The sequence below is a fragment of the Bacillus rossius genome, chromosome 15 (assembly GCF_032445375.1).
Source record: "Bacillus rossius redtenbacheri isolate Brsri chromosome 15, Brsri_v3, whole genome shotgun sequence".
In the NCBI taxonomy this organism is placed as follows: Eukaryota; Metazoa; Arthropoda; class Insecta; order Phasmatodea; family Bacillidae; genus Bacillus; species Bacillus rossius.
The window spans coordinates 2,298,994-2,318,883 of record NC_086342.1 but is presented as its reverse complement, the minus strand read 5'-3'; the positions used below and the strand labels follow the sequence as shown (position 1 = coordinate 2,318,883).

Below are 19,890 nucleotides of genomic sequence, written 5' to 3'. Positions count from 1 at the left end.
AACTACACTGTTGTTTGATCATACAACTCTTATTTACATTTACAATAAGCAGTATATATACTGATAAATACTTTAAACAAACAATTGGAGGTTGTTTTATTTTCACATACGTAGTCGTTTCTCAGTTATCTGTGGGAAGATTGACAATATCCTCCAGCCGTGCGAGAAAAACTAATATTGCATTGCTGCATAAAACACTAAAGCAGAGTTTGATTGGAAAGCTTTTATGTCATTTAAAAAAAAAAATTTTTAATTGTTGAAATGTTCCTTTTTAAGGCATAGCACAGATGCTGGCTACAAAAAAAAATATTTCTCCTGTGAAGAAAATTCAAGTTAAACAATAAATGTTTTTTATGATTAATGCTTCTTAAATACTGTCACTATAGGGAAATAGCATACGGCTTAGGAAATGCATAGAAAGAGGAATAATATTTTTTAAGAAATTTCTGCATAAGAATAGATTATGGTACTGTAATACATAAACAATTGCACTAACTAAATTTAAATCTTTTTTTAAATTGGTTATTATTTTACACATTTTTAAAAGTTACACATGTTTGAATGATTCTTGTGATTGGGAATATTGATTCAAATCATTATTTTGGAATATGCCATAGCTAGTTAACTGTCCAAAATGTTGATTTGAATAATGCTTATTGGTATTTTTCATTAAATTTTGTTTACTGTTAGTAAAAACCATACAGAAAGGAAGGAAAAAATTTAAAAAACAGTCAACTTTGTTCTCATATGCATAAACTGTTGCTCGAAGACAATTTTCTTAACAACTTCAGCAACTTAAGCAGTTAGCGAAATGTTGACAATGTTCAGTACATACACCAACACATCAGATTTTGGAAACAACTGGATTATGAAAAATAAAAGAGAAAACTTTTTTTTTATTAAATTGTGTGTTTTATTACCACTTTTAATAAGATATTCATCTGTAAATACTTATTTCACTTGTTTATATTAATGTTTCTTAAGGGGTTAGCTCTCAAATAACAAACAACATTAAGATTAAAAACTGTACAATTAGTACGACTTGCTCCAACATACTTTTACACATGAAATGCAAAACTGTGCACACTTTGAAACGGATACGAATAAGGTCTGACATCCTCATTTCAATTGTACATTCTCCGATCAGTTTTGAAAAATTTCAGTGAGTGGCTTGCAACAACTGTTGGGAAATCTTGTCGAACAAAAACTTGCACCATATTCTACGAAACACTGTTCTGATGTTATCAGGGAGGATTCCCCAGTTTGATGATGAAGCTAAATTTAGGTTGAAGCAAGATGGATGGATTTAGATGCTTCGTCAAAACTACCAAAATAAACAGCTTATTGTCACATACTTCTTGAACTTAAGCATAATAATAATAATAAAAAATTTCCAATGATTTAGGTACTTAACTGTAAGCAAAGTGAATAACTTAAAAGGCATAAAGTTTCACTTATTTTTCAGCTGTTGAGCGTTCAAACATGAGTTGGGACTGAAAGCACTACTCGCCCGGAGCGCAAGGACACTGCTGACACCACGACCACACAATCGACAGCAGGTGAACAGGATGGACTCCAAAGACTATATATGCGCTTCCAAAGCCTAGTTGTTTTTGCCTTTTCAAACAATAAACATGTTCAAAATCACGGGCGGTATCATCGTAGACCTATACAGGGAAAATGATAATTTCCAGGCACACAGTTTCTCTGCAAGTGGTTAACAGTTAGCTCGCACTTTCCTGTATTCAATGTCTCTCTTCTTCAAACAACTCAACGCTTCAATGCTCTAAAAACTGGCAGAAAAATTGACGCTTGGCAAATTTCTGAGAGAAATAAAAAGTATAAAACCAATGCGCAAATCAAAAATGCCTTTCATCTTACACAGAGGGCGGGATGAGTATCAAAATAAAGTTGTTTTAGTTTAGATACGAGGAAACACCTTCATGGACCTAACAAACACTGAACCCAAAGGCAGAAAGGACGGCCGAAGGTGCTCCTGGCCAGAAACAGCTCAGAAGACGATGACGCAGGCAACAAACGGCGTGAGAGTGGATCCTTGAGGATGCTGTAGTCTTCCACAACTACAACAACTCACTTCTCTTCCACGCTTCACCATCTCTCTTCTCACAGACCGCATGCTTTCATTTACTAAAAAAATTTTGTACTGTACTCAATACTGCATGCTTCAATCCAAACAACATTTCTTCTCATTTATTAATACTGACATACATTATTTAAAAAAAAAGTATGATAGGCCAAATTCTAATTTCTTAACATACACATGATATTTATTTTTGTAACATAAGTTTTTTTTGATTACTTACCATTCATACTGAAACATGTTAATCCAATGTACACAATTTTTACAGTTATAATTTTACATGCAAGAACAGACTTTTCACACGGAGACGTGCTGGCAACAATTTGAACACTTACTACTAATTTAGTTTGAATCTAGCCGTGTGTATTTTGTTTGCGAGCAGAACTCATGCTGTCATGTTGGATATGAGTTCCGTGTCTGCCTGAAAAACAAAATCAAAGGAACACAATAAACTATGCCCCTCTCAGCTATAATATGTATGTGCACAATGTGGGGTATTCACGAAAATAACTAGGTGCACACTTTTCCCAAAATAAATTCATGATACAATTTAGAAAAATGCCAAACTAGTTATGCCTAACCTACTTGTAACAAACACATCCGACAAATTGCATTTGTTTTACCTCTAAAACCAAATACTCTAAACCGAGTAAGCCGCACCCTTGAATAAGCCTCACCCCTAACATTTAGACCATAACCACAATTTTTTTTTCTTTAGAATAAGAATTGCACCAAACTTATAAAAACAGATCTTGTGACTATATATTAACTTTATATTAAAGGTTTTTCTGGACATATTATTATTATTCACAATTATAAATTGGCAAATTGCCTTTAAGGTTTTATGCAAAACTAATAGCATTCTCAGTGCCAATGTTGTCAGTCTGTTTTTTAAGCACCTTTATTCTTACCAGAAGAGAACTATTAAATTAATTGTTACGACTTTGTGGGAATAACTGGGTTCGTAAGGGATAGCCCAATTAGGTTTTTTCACAGTTTTATTAATTACTAATATTTACTTTAATGATAAATAATTGAACTTAAAAATGTCCCATCACAAATCAATGGCACTTAAAAATATTTATACCTAAGTCACTCAATGTCTGTTCCATAGTTCGTAATCCTCACTGGAGCTAGGCTCAACAGTGGTTCACCCCTCACCTCGCGCCTGTCCGTCCACACACAGTCTCCCGCCACTCAGTCGCACTCTCACGGTCCTGTGGTTTCGCGTTGCGCCACTCTCGATGGGGGGTCTCTGACCTTCGCCGATGTCACACTTCCCTTTGCTCGCGGAACTCTCTGAAAGTCTGAACTCGCTCGGAAACTATCGCGGAACCCTCGTCGGACTCCTCGCGGAACTTGGCACTCGTTGCGGGACTCCTCGAGGAACCCTCCGGAGGTTGGCGTCACTGCTTAGATATCTGAGGGGCGCACTTCTCGAACCGACGAGTGCGGATGTGACAAGCCGACCCGATGCCCGAAACATCGAGAATAGAGTCTTTTACTCACCCGGCGGCCCGCGGAATTTCCCAAGACCGCTCCGCGACAGATAACAGCGCAGAGGAAGGACGATTCGTGGGGAGCACAAGGGGGGAGGGGGGTAGCGACAACCCCTTGTAACCCAGCCAGGCGCGCGTGGCACGCCTTACGTCAACGTTACGAGACCACCAGCCAGGTTCGAACCTGGAATCGCGGTCTGGTCTCTCGCGTTCGTAACAGTATCAATACTTCCAGTAAAATTCATTATGTAAATACACTTCCATACAGATATCATACAGATATTTTATTTAGGGATTAACTATAAATGATAACATGTTTATCGTGATGCAAGGGAGAAGCGTTATGAATGAAAAAAAATTCTACCAACTACTGCTGTTTTGCTTACTGCAGTGAAGCACCATTAACATCCTGGCCACACATAACCAAACTCAATAATTTGTTCATAAACAATTTCACTCTTTCCCAATAAAAATTTTATTTCAACACACAATCACTCAAAAAAAAAAATTTACCCTCCAGTAATGCATTTGACTTTCTGTGACAACGTACTTTCTCCTGCAGCATGATTTTGAGCATTTTTAATAATTTTAATAAGAGATGGACGAATCTGAAAATTTTGGGTTGAGTCAAGTCGAGCTCACAGTAATAATGCTGTCGAGTCCACACTTTATTGTTTTTTAGTCTAGTTAAGTTCTTAAAAATTGAGCTAAGCTCTCGAGTTGCTGCAAAAATTTTAGAGATTATTTTTATTTTTTTGGTGTTTAATACAATGCTACTGGTAAATTATTAAGTTCATATATGTCTTCAATGAGTCAGTCATTTGTGTCAAGTAAAAAAAAAAAGTAATTAAGTGCACATGATAAAGTGAAACTACTTAGGAAATTCAAACCTCAACTCGTAAGTATATTGTAACGGATAAAACTGCAGAAAGAGAGAAAGTAGACAATTTAATAAATAAACATGAATGAACAATTTTATTACTAACTTTAAAACACTGCTCAGGATATCAATAGTTATAGATCAAACAATAATGATCCATTAACAATAAATATTACTCACCGTTAAAATACACCATAAAAAAAACCTGTGCATGTTACTGTTTCTTCAAACAACTGTCATTTGTAACACCTAAAATCTCTAAACGAAATATGAAATTCCAAACAGGTAGCGCTATCTACGCTGGGAATGCAGGGACTGTCTCAACAGCGCCCTCTACGCTGCTGGTTGAACAAGGAGGAACGCAAGCGTGCTGGTAGCAAATATAAAATTCAAGGCACTCACAACTGACTGTACAGGATACCTATACATCTTTTCTGAAACAAGTGTATGCACACACTCTGTCTTATTCTTTTCGTTCATCTATATCTCTGTTCTATTTTTTTTTTTTTTGGGTGGGGTACGAAAAATCACACAAAAGCAAGAAAGATAAAAAGGCCAGCAACGTATATAACATAGTTCTCTCTTTACATCTCTTCGGCCAAGTACCTATTCTCTGTTCTTTTCGCATCAGAAACACTTCACAACAATGTTTTACGAAAACATTGCATTAAAATTCAGACTTTAAATTAATTTCACTCTCATCGTGCCTGAAGAAGTCTCACTTCAATAAGTCTATTTGTGTACCTAGAGCATATGCTGAGGCGTCCGTGTATAATAAAAACTCGCGACCTTGTATGGGATGGAGGATCATGTGTTCTTTTAAAAATACAGACCTTTAATTTTCAAAAGCATATTGCTCCTGTGAACCCCATTTCCATGGTCTGTCTGTCTTTGACAGGTTGAATAACGTAATGCCAACCCAATTTGTTGCTATAATTCCTGTAAAAGCCAACTACTCCTAAGAAAGGCCTCAACTGTTTTACGCTTTTCAGAATTGGAAAATTGGTAAGTTGGTAAGTAATTTTTCAGGTGCTGTTTTTTTAATACCAAATTGTGTCAACACGTGACCAAAAAGTTAATTCCTATCTACAAAATTTTCCAACAACACACAATGTTTAATTATAATTTCTGTCGCTTCATAGACAGTTTCTTAGTAGTTCAATTGAATATATGGCAGTAGTGAAGCTCATTCAAGACAAAACGCTTACGCTTATGTCAAATGCTATAGCAAGACCCTCTGTCCCAAACGAAAATCTTTCAGTCCATTGTCTTTTTTTTCTCTTTCAAGCTAATAAATACCTAACATAACAATGCTCACAGGGCATTATATTACACTACCAAGAATTATCATTATCAGTAAAATATTTACATCCTATGGTTGTAGTTAAATAAAATATAAACATTTTATCATTTTTCCACGTAGATATTTCCCCACAATGCAATAAACATTTCTAAAGACCGCCACCATTTTGCGACATGACAATGACAGTCATTGTACTGTTTGCCTATGACAATCCATTGGCCTGTGGGATATATATATTTTTTTTTTTAACTTGCTTAAATTTAATTTGAGGATCAAAATAAAATCCGTGCACTTTTCCAAAGCCTTGGAAAAAAAAAAAAGTTTTCAGAGTGACTTCCCAAGGCTTCCCGAAAGTGCGCGGGACACCGTGAAGCTACGCACCTCAGACGTGGTGGAAGTCGACGAACTTCTCCAGGGTGAGCGGCACCTGGCCGCGGTACGGGATGCCGTGCCGGCACACGGCGCTGGCCGCGAAGCAGCGCAGCGACACGTACTTCATCATGTCGACGGTGTTCTGCGGGTTGCCCGAGATGACGGCGGCGGGGCAGTCGCCCGCGCGGTTGGGCTGGTCCAGGTGGGCGCCGTGCTCCAGCAGCATCTCCACCAGCTGCGGGCAGCACGGACAGCGCTCGGACACGACGCCACACGACACGACACACTCTCGCGCACAAGGTTTTGCATCCACAGACAAGACTCTTCATGGTTTCATTGCTGGCGCCACATAGGCGTGCCTACAAGTAGTGGGGGCGGGGCAGGTGTGCGGTGCCCCCCCCCCCCCCCCTCTCCACCAATGTAATCACTCAGATCGGCATTTTCTCTAATGCGTTCGTTAATATCAGTGTATTCCTGGCACTGTGACGCTCAAACTTCGTTTCAGTGTCGCAGCATCCCTAACTAACAATATTTTTTTTAACATTTTGACGATTGTTCTGGAACTACAGCCGCCTTAAGTTTATTTAAAAAAAACACTAGGTCCCTTAAAATGGCCAAGCAAAAAAAAAATATATGTATATTTTAAGAGGTTAGTTAAAGTACTGTTGTCTGAATTGCTGTGTTTGCATTCACTGAAAAGAAGTTCATTTCAAGGTAGATCTGGACCAAAACTATTGGAAAATTCGAGGGGGGAAAAATGTGTAAGTACCCTTTAAACATTGTCTATAGAAAAAAAACAACATATTTTCAAGATTGTTAAAATTATACAGATATAAATATTAACTAGTAAACATATCTCGTTGATACTGCACAAAAATATAAACACGGCAATGAGTGAATGTATTTAGGCTATTTAACATTCTAAATTCAGCTTCTGATTTAAAAATTTAGCAGGGTCCCCCCTAAAGGAAATGTCTGGGCACGCCTATGCTAGGCCAATTTCATTTTTATGAAAAGAAGATTTTGCTGTTGCTGTTTTTTATTTTTTTACTAGCAAATGCCTGGCATTCCTTACTACGCCTCTTTCAGTTTTTTTGTAATTTGTTTGAAGTAGATACACATATACAAAGCATTTCTCTCTCTATATGTCCTCTATAAATCCCTCTTTATATACAAAAATATTTATATCTTGATCTCTATATACACTATCTATATCTCTATACCTCCATGTATTTATGTCTCTATATCTTTATCTCCCTAATCTGTATATCTGCATACTTCCCTCTCTCTACACTTATTTCATCAAATTCATTTTGACAGACGTGTGTTGCAATCTATATATTATCTTTACAAAACACAAGACAAAAAAACAAACATTCATTTACATGTACATTTTTAGCTTTCTTGTTTACTTGTCACATGTGTGACATAGCCATATGAAAAGCACGCGCGTACGCAAATGTAACGTTGTGTCAAAATTTCAAAGCAATCAGTTACGAACTTTCGCAGATTTAACATTCTGAAGGAACAAACATTTACATTTTTATTTATATACATAACATATCTGCGATTGAAGACTGGTAGTCTTAAAAAAAAAAAAAATAAATAAAAATACTAATCCAGTTTGATAGCTAACAGTTAGTCACATTCCCCACTTTTTAAGGATTTAGTCACACCTTACCCATTTTCTGAGGTTTTTTTTTTGTTTTCCCCAGTCCGCGGGAACAATGAAAGAGTAGCAGCACTGCGGCCACTAGGGCTTACCGGGCTGTGGAAGTTGTACGGCGTGGCGGCGATGTGCAGGGGCGTCGAGCGGGACTCGTTGCGGGCGTTCACGTGCGCTCCCGAGTCCAGGAGCAGGCGGATCACGTTCAAGTTAGGAAATATCACCTGCCAAGGAGCCAAAATAACCAATTTGAAAGAGAGAAAAAAATTGGTTGTCTGTAAAGTCGGTTTACAGATGATAGTTTAAAGTGACGTCATAACAAAACATTGATGAAATGATTGCATACTTTTATGAATAAGATTCAATCATTTTTATTAAATTATCACTATTTTGAATGGATACAAAGGAGTCAAATGAAATCTACAATTTAATTGATATATTTACTTTTATTTGCACTCATTAATTCAAATATGTTTATTACTTTAACGAAGAGATTATTTCAACTATAACTTTTATATATGTTTGCTATTTAACTTCTTCCAATCTGTGTTATTCTGTTAAGGATAGGACGAAGATAGGAAAAGTAGGAGAAACTAATGGGAGTGTTTCAAGTTTAATATGCCTCGAAAAAGTCAAATCGATGGTTGTTCCAATCGAGTGGAAGAGAGATAGATGTGGCGCAAGTGTACAATGAGCGTAATGGGACAATATGTGTAACAGGACAATGTGTGTAACGGGACACTTTTCGTGCGTGCAGCTGGCTTCATCGATTTATTAGACGTCACGTCAAAAATATATATACGTACAATCACACCACAAAAGACCTTTTCTGAGTGATAGCTAAGGTACAAAATACAATGGTTTTATTTTTTAGTCAATTTTTTTTTTTTTTTTTTTTAAATAAGAGGTGCCTGTGTTATTGGTTTTATTTTCATACATTGTTTACTCAGAAAGATTGTATGTTTTCCAAAAAAAAAATTATAGAATAAAATGTTTCCGATACTAATTTCATCACATTCATTTTGACAGACGTGAGCTGCAATCTGGAATAATTACAATAAGAATGTAAAGGACAGATGTTAGTAACAATAAAATGCAAAAAAAAATAAGTAGGGGCCTATATGAGTTTGAAAAAGTACTAACATCAGTAATAAAAAAATTATTACTTAAAAAGAGAAAGATACAAATTCACCTAACAGTAAAATGTTTCACAATCTATTCGTAGAATTAGGAACAAACTTAACGGTACAATGATGTAAATCATTAAATATTTTTAGATAGAAATTTTTTTAAAATATGAGTAAGACCTGTCTGATAGCTGCTTAATTTTTCTGATTTAACATACATTTAAGTGCTGTATGATGTTTTTACTTTGATTTCGGTTAAAACAATAGATAAAATTATAAGGTTTTTTTTTTTTTTTTTTTTAAGTTGAAAAGTTAACAATCTAAGTAAAATTGACATGCATATAGCTTGTTGCAATCAACCATGAAATCTGTGCTATCAACCTAGTGATAGCAAATGATTTAAAAAAAAAAAAATTACAGATTTTGTTAGTTTTGTTTGTGGTGATTTATTTAAGCATTTTCCCCCCCAATTCTCTATTTTTTAATGCTTTTATTTCTTAAAGCAAGTTTGAGAGCGTTGAATACTGTTAAACAATAACAGCTGGTGTACTATCTAAAATACCCCCCCCCCCCCCCCCTACATAAGTTTCCAATCTCCTCCTTGAATTTTAAGACCCAATAAATAGGGGAAAAAAATTATAGGGTTTTATTTTTACACTAATTTTGTTTCAAAATGAGACTTTTCAATGTCACTGATAAATTATTTGTAAGTATCCGAATGTGAAAAATGTACCGATGCCATAATGTAAAATTGAAGTAATTAATTATCTTTGAAAGATTTGTGCAATGGGAGTGCACGACTTGATGTAATTTTTGGACATCAGACTTGAAGAATCAAACCTCGAATTTAAGAATCGCAAATGGAATCGGCGTCGAAAGTGGCGCAGGTGACGTAGCTTGCGGATACGGAACAGCGAGTGAGCAGGCACCTGGTTGTCGTCGCTGAAGTAGGAGCTCTTGATGGTGTTGAGCTGGGACACGCAGAGGTGCAGCAGCGAGTCCCCGGTGGCGGCCGAGCGGGGGTTGTGGCGCACCAGCCTCTCCACCTGGGCTCGGGTCTCCTCCTCCTGGGACGGCGTGTGGTACGTCTCCACCAGCAGGTAGATGAGGTGCGTGAGGCAGCGCAGCGTGCGGTCGTAGCACTCCTGCTGCCGCTTGTAGACCGGCCGCACCTGCGGGACCGGAATAGCGAGGTCAACCGGCGCCCTTCCCCGCCCCCTCCTCCCCCACCACCACCACCGCAGCCGGACTCCCTTGCCTCAAAATACATCACGTAAGCCAGGGGCGCTACAAGTAAATTTCGAAGGGGGGGGGGGGGGGGGGGGGGGGGGCAAAATACCTTTTTATAAAGAATCATCGATCCCCCCCCTATTGAAGTGGGGGGTCCGGGGGTCCTCCCCCGGGAAAATTTTGCATTTCAAGGTGGAAAATGGTGCTATTTAAGCAGTTTTATCATCTAAAAATTGATTATACAGCACTTTCTTTGCCCCAGTTTGCCCCCACTTCAAGGTTTCAGAGGGGGGGCAAAATACCCTTGCCCCCCCCCCCCCCCTGTTGTTGCGCCCCTGACGTAAGCCTAAGATTTTGTCAACAATCAAATGTAAGCAGGCTTGTGTTTTTTTTTTTTTTTTTACTTTTTTACTTTCTTACTTATTACAAATCATACACAGGTCACCGTGGACTTTAAATAATTACTTATATATCAATGTAAACATTCAAAACTGTTACCAAAAATCCATTTCCATCTAGTTTCAATAATCGTTAAACATGTTGTATCAGCTGTTATGTGTCGTGCTGCGCCGCCCTGGGCGATTGCCTGGTTCGCCCGTGTGGACACGCTGGCCCTGGGTGGAACAGTTCCTCGCACGTCGCCAACCCCCCCCCCCCCTCCCCGGAAACGCCCCTGAACTTCCAATAAAACCTGTCGACGACTAACTCGACTACATTTCCCGTACTTCAAAATTCTGCGATCAGAAAACAACACTAAACAAAAAGGACTTTCGGTTTCCAAAAGCAGTAAAAACACAGTGTTGGGAAAAAAAAACCGAAACCCACTCACAGGTTGCTACTCGATGCAACAAATCTAATGGTGATTGCGAAAAAACAATATATATATTTATTGAAATTCTCGTATACTAAAACTGCGTGTATACGTTGAATATCACACACAAATAGCCTAGTACTTGTGTGAGAAATTTGCATGTAGTCTAGACCACCACGTTCGGAAAATATTTTCATGAATTCAACTTCAACTAACTGAAATTATTCGAGACCTTTTTCGGGACTTTTATGACCATAATCTATATTTTGAGACTTTTTGGGACTTTCGTGACTCAGTAGACATCCTGAGTCAAATAAAAAAAACCTGTTAGAATAATAAACCACAAGCTTGGGAATAGACAGAGGCACAAAAGATGTTAAGGCAATTTCACATTTAAACTTTTTTTATTTACACCAAAATAATATTTATACCAATTAAAAAATTACTACTGAGACGATTAAACTTTGAAGAAGTCTGCACCCTTTTTCTACAGCAGTGAACAGAATCCTACACATCTGTACAAAGGTTTAACGACTATAAACGGAAAATAATGAATTTAACCTAGACGTAAAATACTGAAGAAAAATCTACATTATACTAATGAGCCCCGAGTGTAAACTCGCTTGACTTCAGTCCTTTAAAAGCATGTTCATCAATTAAACTTAATATTCCGCAGAATCTGCACATGAAAGAAATCGCAAAATAATCAAGAATTGTGATTGAAGGTTGAAAAAATTCCTTTTTTATTCAACTTACGATCACAATTCATTACATGACAATATTTTTTTTTGTACAGAATCTTCCCACGTACTGAATTAAAACAGCAAGCATCATGCACCACAGGATCATGCCAACAGCATCATGCCAACAGCATCATGCCATCAGGATCAAGCCTTCAGGATCCAGGGATAAACTTCAATACGTATATGGAACAAAATGACTAACCCCCTTTTTTTTTTTTTAATTCTCCATCCACAGTTGGCTACAATTGTGCTAAACAAAAAAGATACACGATCCAGTAGGAATTAAAACCATGTTTTCAGGGCAAATTTAGGGATGTCTCTAGTACTTGAGAAACATATTTTCCGTTTTTATTTACGTCCGATGCTGGTATAGTGAGTTAAGCTGTAAACTATTATTTTTCACAAACTATTTGGAATTAAGAAACCATCCCTTCAGGGAAAATTCATTGAAGTGTGTAGTGTGAGAAAACCATGATTTCCGATTAAGACGTGAATACGTCTTTAAATTTGCTTCCATGGTGGGAGGCAATTCGAAAATATTTGTGTCCATGACACAGCCACGCCCTTATTTTTCTTTCTATCCGATCTAAAAAGCAGCTCTGTCCGAGCGTTACATTTACTATTACTTCACTGAAAAGCCGCGCTGTAAAATATTGCCCCACAAACTGACACGGAAGGTGAAACGGGAGTGGAGAGAGTGGAGAGAGTGGAGGGTCGGAGTGTCAGAGTGGAGGGTCGGAGTGTCAGAGTGGAGGGTCGGAGTGTCAGAGTGGAGGGTCGGAGTGTCAGAGTGGAGGGTCGGAGTGTCAGAGTGGAGGGTCGGAGTGTCAGAGTGGAGGGTCGGAGTGTCAGAGTGGAGGGTCGGAGTGTCAGAGTGGAGGGTCGGAGTGTCAGAGTGGAGGGTCGGAGTGTCAGAGTGGAGGGTCGGAGTGTCAGAGTGGAGGGTCGGAGTGTCAGAGTGGAGGGTCGGAGTGTCAGAGTGGAGGGTCGGAGTGTCAGAGTGGAGGGTCGGAGTGTCAGAGTGGAGGGTCGGAGTGTCAGAGTGGAGGGTCGGAGTGTCAGAGTGGAGGGTCGGAGTGTCAGAGTGGAGGGTCGGAGTGTCAGAGTGGAGGGTCGGAGTGTCAGAGTGGAGGGTCGGAGTGTCAGAGTGGAGGGTCGGAGTGTCAGAGTGGAGGGTCGGAGTGTCAGAGTGGAGGGTCGGAGTGTCAGAGAGGAGGGTCGGAGTGTCAGAGTGGAGGGTCGGAGTGGAGGGTCGGAGTGTCAGAGTGGAGGGTCGGAGTGTCAGAGTGGAGGGTCGGAGTGTCAGAGTGGAGGGTCGGAGTGTCAGAGTGGAGGGTCGGAGTGTCAGAGTGGAGGGTCGGAGTGTCAGAGTGGAGGGTCGGAGTGTCAGAGAGGAGGGTCGGAGTGTCAGAGTGGAGGGTCGGAGTGTCAGAGTGGAGGGTCGGAGTGTCAGAGTGGAGGGTCGGAGTGTCAGAGTGGAGGGTCAGAGGGTCGTAGTGGAGGGTCGGAGTGTCGTAGTGGAGGGTCGGAGTGTCGTAGTGGAGGGTCGGAGTGTCAGAGTGGAGGGTCGGAGTGTCAGAGTGGAGGGTCGGAGTGTCAGAGTGGAGGGTCGGAGTGGAGGGTCGGAGTGTCAGAGTGGAGGCTCGGAGGGTCGGAGGGTCGGAGGGGAAGGCACACGCACCTCCAGCAGGTGGCGCATGGACACCACCTGGTCCGCCAGGCAGCGGAAGGTGGTCACCACGTCCTCGAAGCGTGGCTCCACCTCCTCTGCGACGCAGTGGCTCATCTCCAGCTTCTTCTGGTTCAGGTCAACATACAGCCGCACCAGCGCCTGGGCCGTGAACAGCGTGTCCGTGTACAGGATCTGCACACACACACACACATACAAGGCAACCGTGAGCTTCACTTCACATCTACGTCCTACAGTCCTGACTAAATGCACACAACATAACCTGTAAATTATTACTATAATGGCTCATCAGAGAAAAAAATTCAATCAAGGTTTATTGAAGGCATTTTATGAAAAAAGATCAAGAGTAAATGTTTAAAATGCGCACACACCATGCAATTATATTTTCACAGGATGTAAAAAGGTTATACACAAAAAATAGAAAGAAAAATTATATCTACCTATGCATTTAAATCTTATACTATAGTGATTGATACTGAATTCTGGTCCATATCAATAAAAATGTATATTTATGATGACTATTATTGATATAAATTATGTTTAGAAACTTTTTCAAGTGTATTTATATAAATGAGGTTAGGTCATACTTCTTCAAGTGAGTTATGAAAAAATAATGAGTGTAAACTTTTACGATGTGTGTGCAGCGTGCAACAAAAACTGACACAATGAAAAATGACTAAATACAAATAAAAATTATATATGTGCTATTTAATTATATACTTATACGATCGATATTGAACACTGGTCCAAAAAATTGAAAACATTGTCTCTATAAACTTTTTTCAAGTGTGTTTAAAAGTGTTGTAACAACCCAGATTACAGCCTTCCTCATGCAATCCATTAATAATAATTTGTTATAAATTTTTTGTCATATTTCAGGTTAGATGTAAAGTTTTTCCTTTTAAAAGTTATTGTAAACTTAATTATCCGGATGTATTGATTATTTTTTTCAAATCATAAATTTATATTTCAAGTATTATTTTGCTGGCTTCTATGTGTAGGAAGGCATGATGACGTGATTTTCCTTAGTTTTTTCCACGATCGAGGCTTTGTTTCGCACGCTAGGCATGAGTCACGGTCACGGGAGTGCGAGAAAGATACAAAATCTCTGCGTCGTGGGGACAGAAGTAAGCATTTAGTGGAAGCCTCTGCTACCATGCGCCGTTATTGGCTGAAAATTACGTCAGCGAGCCCAGGACACTGCCCGCACAAAGGAAAGGAAGGCTGTAAAGTCAGTCATTGTCCGAGCACTTGGCCGAGCGGTCGTTGATCGGGCGGCGGGCCGGGCGATAGCTCGAGGTGTATTATTTTTTTTATGTACAGTAATTTTTTTTTGTGTTGTCTGTTGTACGAAATATAGTGTGATTTTTTAACATAAATAAATAAAACAGGTAATACATCGAACTTTGTGTATAAATTTCTTCGTGACCTGTAACCTGTATGTTCCACTCATTACCAAATTTGAGCTAGCCGGAGGTGGTGAGTGGTGAGTGTTTTTATATAAATGAAGTTATGTACACGTTGAAAAAATTAATTGCATTATAAATTATAAATAATTACCTATATTAGTAATAATTTATTTTAAAATAAACTGAACATTAGTATATTTATTGATTTTAATTATCAATTAAATTCATATTATTTTACTAAAATAAATAATTAAATTTATACACATGTTTGTATTATTATTGAATACTGAGTATCTATTTAAAAAAATTCTAATTTTATTGTCATTATTCTTTACCAACCATATAAGTATATAATTTCAATCCTTTTATTATTTTACTGGTAATAATTATTTTCATGCAAAATTGAAGTTAAACTTTTATTATGCCAAGTTAAGTATAACGTCTAAATCTTCTAAGAACATGTACCCATTTATTTTTTGATAATGTTGGCTGTTCTGGAAAATGACATTTAGTATTTTTAATGTTGCTAACCTATACTATCATTTCACACTCTAATACAGTATAGCAAATGCAGCTAAATTAACCTAACCAAATGTTCAAATGGGAAACTACTGCAATGTTAAAAAAAAACTCTAAAAAATGTTTATATGCTCGAACTGCCCAAATACATTACAAAGCAATAATCTGTGCAATACATCTGTGGGAGGAATATTGTAAATGTTAAAAGTGCAGTTATATAGTTACTAATTGATCTCATTTACATACAGACCAAAAGCATCACCAAAATGGGTAAATATGTAGTCTCGCGGCATATGCGAAAAAAAATGCTAAAAATGCTAAAATACTTTTATTCTATGCTCTTTCACTTCCTCTTTTCAAATCAACCGGCGGAGATAAGAAATTCCAAATACTTTAGGAGATATCGAATTTTTTAATTTTCATCACAATACCTGCGTATTCATGCTGCGATTACCATTGTTTCTTGTTTACGAGTATCTATTATGTTTCTTATTGGACAATTTTGTCACGTGACAGTTCCGTGATTGGCCAGTATTCAAATGAACCAATACGTGTTTATTTATTAATGTTCCGTCGGAGGTATCGCGACGTAGGTGAACGACTACATCATTTCCTTCTAATGGCAAAGGAGATGTACCCGCCTCCAACTTAGGTGAGCTTTTAACGTTTCTAATTTTAAAGTCTTATTTTTTATTTGGATATTGTTGCGCAAGTAATAAGTAATAAAAAAAATTTACGTGAGTTGTTAATGTTCATCATTTGTCCGGGTTTGTTAGGTCAGGTCAGTTACATTATAAATACTTTAAAACTAAAGAACCATTGAAATTAAATCATATTATTTTTAATGTACGCTTAGTGGTAAATATTTACTTGGGCGGTATTTCCGAAAAAAAATGTTAAAAATCCGAAAATACCTTTATTTTATGCTCTTCAACTTCCTCTTTTCATTAAAAGTGGCGGAGGTATTAAATTCCAAATACTTTAGGAGATATTGAATTTTTAAATTTCATCATATGTAGTTGAGCGGTATTTGCGAAAATAAATGTTAAAAATCCGAAAATACCTTTATTTTATGCTTTTCAACTTCCTCTTTTCATTAAAAGTGGCGGAGATAAGAAATTCCAAATACTTTAGGAGATATCGAATTTTTTAATTTTGCAATACAAGACCTGTGGAACCATTCGTGCGGCGCCATTTTTGTTATTTTGCCATGTGTTCGTGAATACGTGAATCGTGAATGCGTAATTAATAAAATGGTTGATTAGGTCAGGTCAGTTACATTATTAATACTTTCAAACTAAGCCGACATTAAAAATAATGTGAATTAATTTTAATGGCTGTTTAGTTTTAAAATATTTATAATGTAACTGACCTGACCAAACAAACCCGGACAGAGGGTGAACAGTAAACTAAAATGGTCGATTAGGTCAGGTCAGTTACATTATAAATACTTTCAAACTAAGGTGATATTAAAAATAATGTGAATTTATATTATTCTTTAGTTTTAAATTATTTATAATGTAACTGACCTTACCTAACAAACCCGTAACAAAGGATGTACAGTAACAACTAACGTAAATTTTTTTGTTACTTATTACTTGCGCAACAATATCAAAATAACAAATAAGACTTTAAAATTAGAAACGTTAAAAACTCACCTAAGTTGGAGGCGGTAATTAAACACCGTTTTAAACAATAATTGAACTAAATAATCACGTATTAGTTCATTTGAATTCTGGCCTATCACGAACAATCACGTGACATCATTATCCAATAAAAAAATACTCGTACGTAAACAAGAAACAATGGTGCACGCACGCCACAGGAATGCGCTGGTTTTGTGCTGAAATTTAAAAATTCGATATCTCCTAAAGTATTTGGAATTTCTAATCTCCGCCGCTTTTAATGAAAATAGGAATTTGAAGAGCATAAAGTAAAGGTATTTTCGGATTTTTAACATTTTTTTTCGCAAATACCGCTCAACTACATATGAAGAAATTTAAAAATTCGATATCTCCTAAAGTATTTGGAATTTCTAATCTCCGCCGATTTTAATGAAAAGAGGAAGTTGAAGAGCATAAAGTAAAAGTATTTTCGGATTTTTAACATTTTTTTTTTCGGAAATACCGCCCAAGTAAATATTTACCCGCTTAGTTTGAAAGTATTCATAATGTAACTGACCTGACCTAATCGACCATTTTAGTTCATAATGTTCATCCTTTGTTTCAGTTTGTTTTGTCAGGTCAGTTACATTATAAATATTTTAAAACTAAACAGCCATTAAAATTAATTCACATTATTTTTTATGTACACTTAGTTTGAAAGTATTAATAATGTAACTGACCTGACCTAATCGACCATTTTATTTATTATGCATTCACGAACACACGGCAAAATAACAAAAATGGCGTCGTTGGAATGTTTTGTACAGGTGTTGTATTGCTAAATTAAAAAATTCGATATCTCCTAAAATATTTGGAATTTCTTATCTCCGTTGGTTTTAATGAAAAGAGGAAGTGAAAGAGCACATAATAAAAGTAATTTCAGATTTTTAGAATTTTTTTTTTCGCAAATAACGCTACTCTACACGTTCAAAATTAAAAAATTTGATTATCTCCTAAAGTATTTGGAATTTCTTATCTCCGCTGGTTGATTTGAAAAGAGGAAGTGAAAGAGCATAGAATAAAAATATTTTCGGATTTTTAGCATTTTTTTTTTTGCATATACCGCTACTCTACATATTTACCCCAAAATGATGTATATAAGAACTATATTAAGTGTTGAATGTGTAATTGATGTTTGTATTAAATAATTATTTTTTTAAAGTATAATGAATAATAAATAAGTGTTAAATTAACTATTTTATTTGTGCCAGATCTTATTGTTAAATGTCTGATAAATATTTTAAGCGTTAAATGTACAGCTGTAATGCTATTACCTGTGAAACTTATTATATCTGTATGCATTGTGTTCAGAAAAATGATGTGTCATATTATGTATGCCAAGGTGACGTGTATAGTTCCAAAACTGAGCTATGCTATCCGCAACATTGTAAAAAAAAATAATTTTAAAAAAAATCTACCTTTACCAGTAAAGAAAAACATTTTTTTTTTTTTTTTTTTTTTTAGTAAACCAGTGAATGTTATAATCGATAAATGAAATACGGGAGACTTACCGTGTCCTTCTGCACCCGAATCTGCAGCGCGCGCTGCCACAGATCGATGCACCGCTGATAGCGCAGGGCGTCTGCATACGAGGCCCCGCGGTACATCAGCCTGAACAACGTGTCCTTGTGGTTGGGCCCGAGGATGCGCTCGCATATCAACAAGCTCTGAGTCCGCATGGCGTCCACGTCCGTGGACACGTTGTTGAGGTCCTCCATGGAGGCGAACTCCACCGCGCCGCCGTACGTGGACCGGGGCGAGGCGTCCTGGCCGGGGGCGGGCAGGGGGCGCGCCGGCGGGTCCAGGGTCTGCCTGATCTGCGCCGCCGTGTGCCAGTGCGACAGCGCAGCGAACGAGTCGTTGTGCTCGTCCAGGAACGTGGACCCCAGCAGCTGGTAGGCGTCCGCCAGGCGCTCGGGCGCGTACGATATCTGCGACACCAGGTACTCCAGGATCTTGGTGGCGCCCTTGAGACACGCCGTCTGCAAGGCGTCGTCGTGGTAGCGGGAGCGCGCGTGAGGGTCCGCCCCGTGTTCCAGCAGCAGCTTGGTGGTCTCGAAGCGGTGCTCCTGGATGGCGTAGTGCAGCGCCGTCTTGTTCTGCACGTCGCGCGCGTTCACCGCCGCGCCGTGCTGCAGCAGGTACAGGCACAGCTGCGCGCTCTGCACCGAGTTGATGAGGCACGTCCCGCCGTTGTAGTTGGGGCGGATGATGTCCGCGCCCGAGTCCACCAGGTAGGACACCACGTCCAGGTGCGTCATGAAGCACGCGCTGCGCACTGGAGTGGAGCCCGTGTCCGAGATGGCGTTCACGTCCGCCCCGTGCTCCACCAGGCAGCGGATCACGGGCAGCCGCCCCGACACCGCGGCGCACCACAAGGGCGTGACGCAGTGCACCGAGCGGTCGTCGGGCACCTCGTAGAATCCCTTCTGCTCCAGGTCTGCGTCGCACGTCGTGATGAGGTACTGCACGATCTCCACGTGCCCGCGCTTGCACGCGACGAACAGAGGCGCGCAGCCGTCCTTCACCAAGCTCACGATCTCGCGCCGGGCGTCGATCGAGAACCTCTCCAGGCGGTTCCTCAGCTGGTAGCTCAGCCTCGCGCCCGGCGCGGCGTGCTTCAGCTCGAGGAACAGGTCGTTGAACAGCGCCTCCTTCTGGCTCTCCAGGTCGCCTTTGCCCGTGAACCACATGTCGAATCGTTTTCCAAGTAAATGGAAAGGCCTCAGTCGAACCTCATAACTCATGTGCGCGGGATTGTTGACCTCGCTTCCAACACACTTAGATAGTCGACGCTGCGGAAGCCAATATCTGGCATCTGTCACAGCAATTTCACGACCGCCATTACAATTTACTTTTACAACACAAGTCGAAAC

The 19,890-nt window shown here is 38.9% G+C and overlaps 1 protein-coding gene across 2 annotated transcripts in view; it reads right to left on the bottom strand.

The window, feature by feature from the left end:
- Positions 1 to 889: 889 nt before the first annotated feature.
- LOC134539732 (protein fem-1 homolog A) overlaps positions 890 to 19,890 on the bottom strand; it is a 19,034-nt gene continuing 33 nt past the window's right edge. The window contains exons 1-6 of one of the 2 annotated variants that reach the window (XM_063381992.1): positions 18,526 to 19,890; positions 13,414 to 13,596; positions 9,878 to 10,120; positions 7,920 to 8,045; positions 6,165 to 6,390; positions 890 to 2,522 (exon numbers count right to left, since the gene is read on the bottom strand). The exon at positions 18,526 to 19,890 is cut by the window's right edge and continues 33 nt beyond it. In XM_063381992.1, the coding sequence (XP_063238062.1) occupies positions 6,166 to 6,390; positions 7,920 to 8,045; positions 9,878 to 10,120; positions 13,414 to 13,596; positions 18,526 to 19,890 (2,142 nt within the window). In that variant the 3' untranslated portion in view covers positions 890 to 2,522; position 6,165. The remainder of the gene's footprint in view (positions 2,523 to 6,164; positions 6,391 to 7,919; positions 8,046 to 9,877; positions 10,121 to 13,413; positions 13,597 to 18,525) is intronic. The other variant, XM_063381990.1, reaches the window with a different exon arrangement.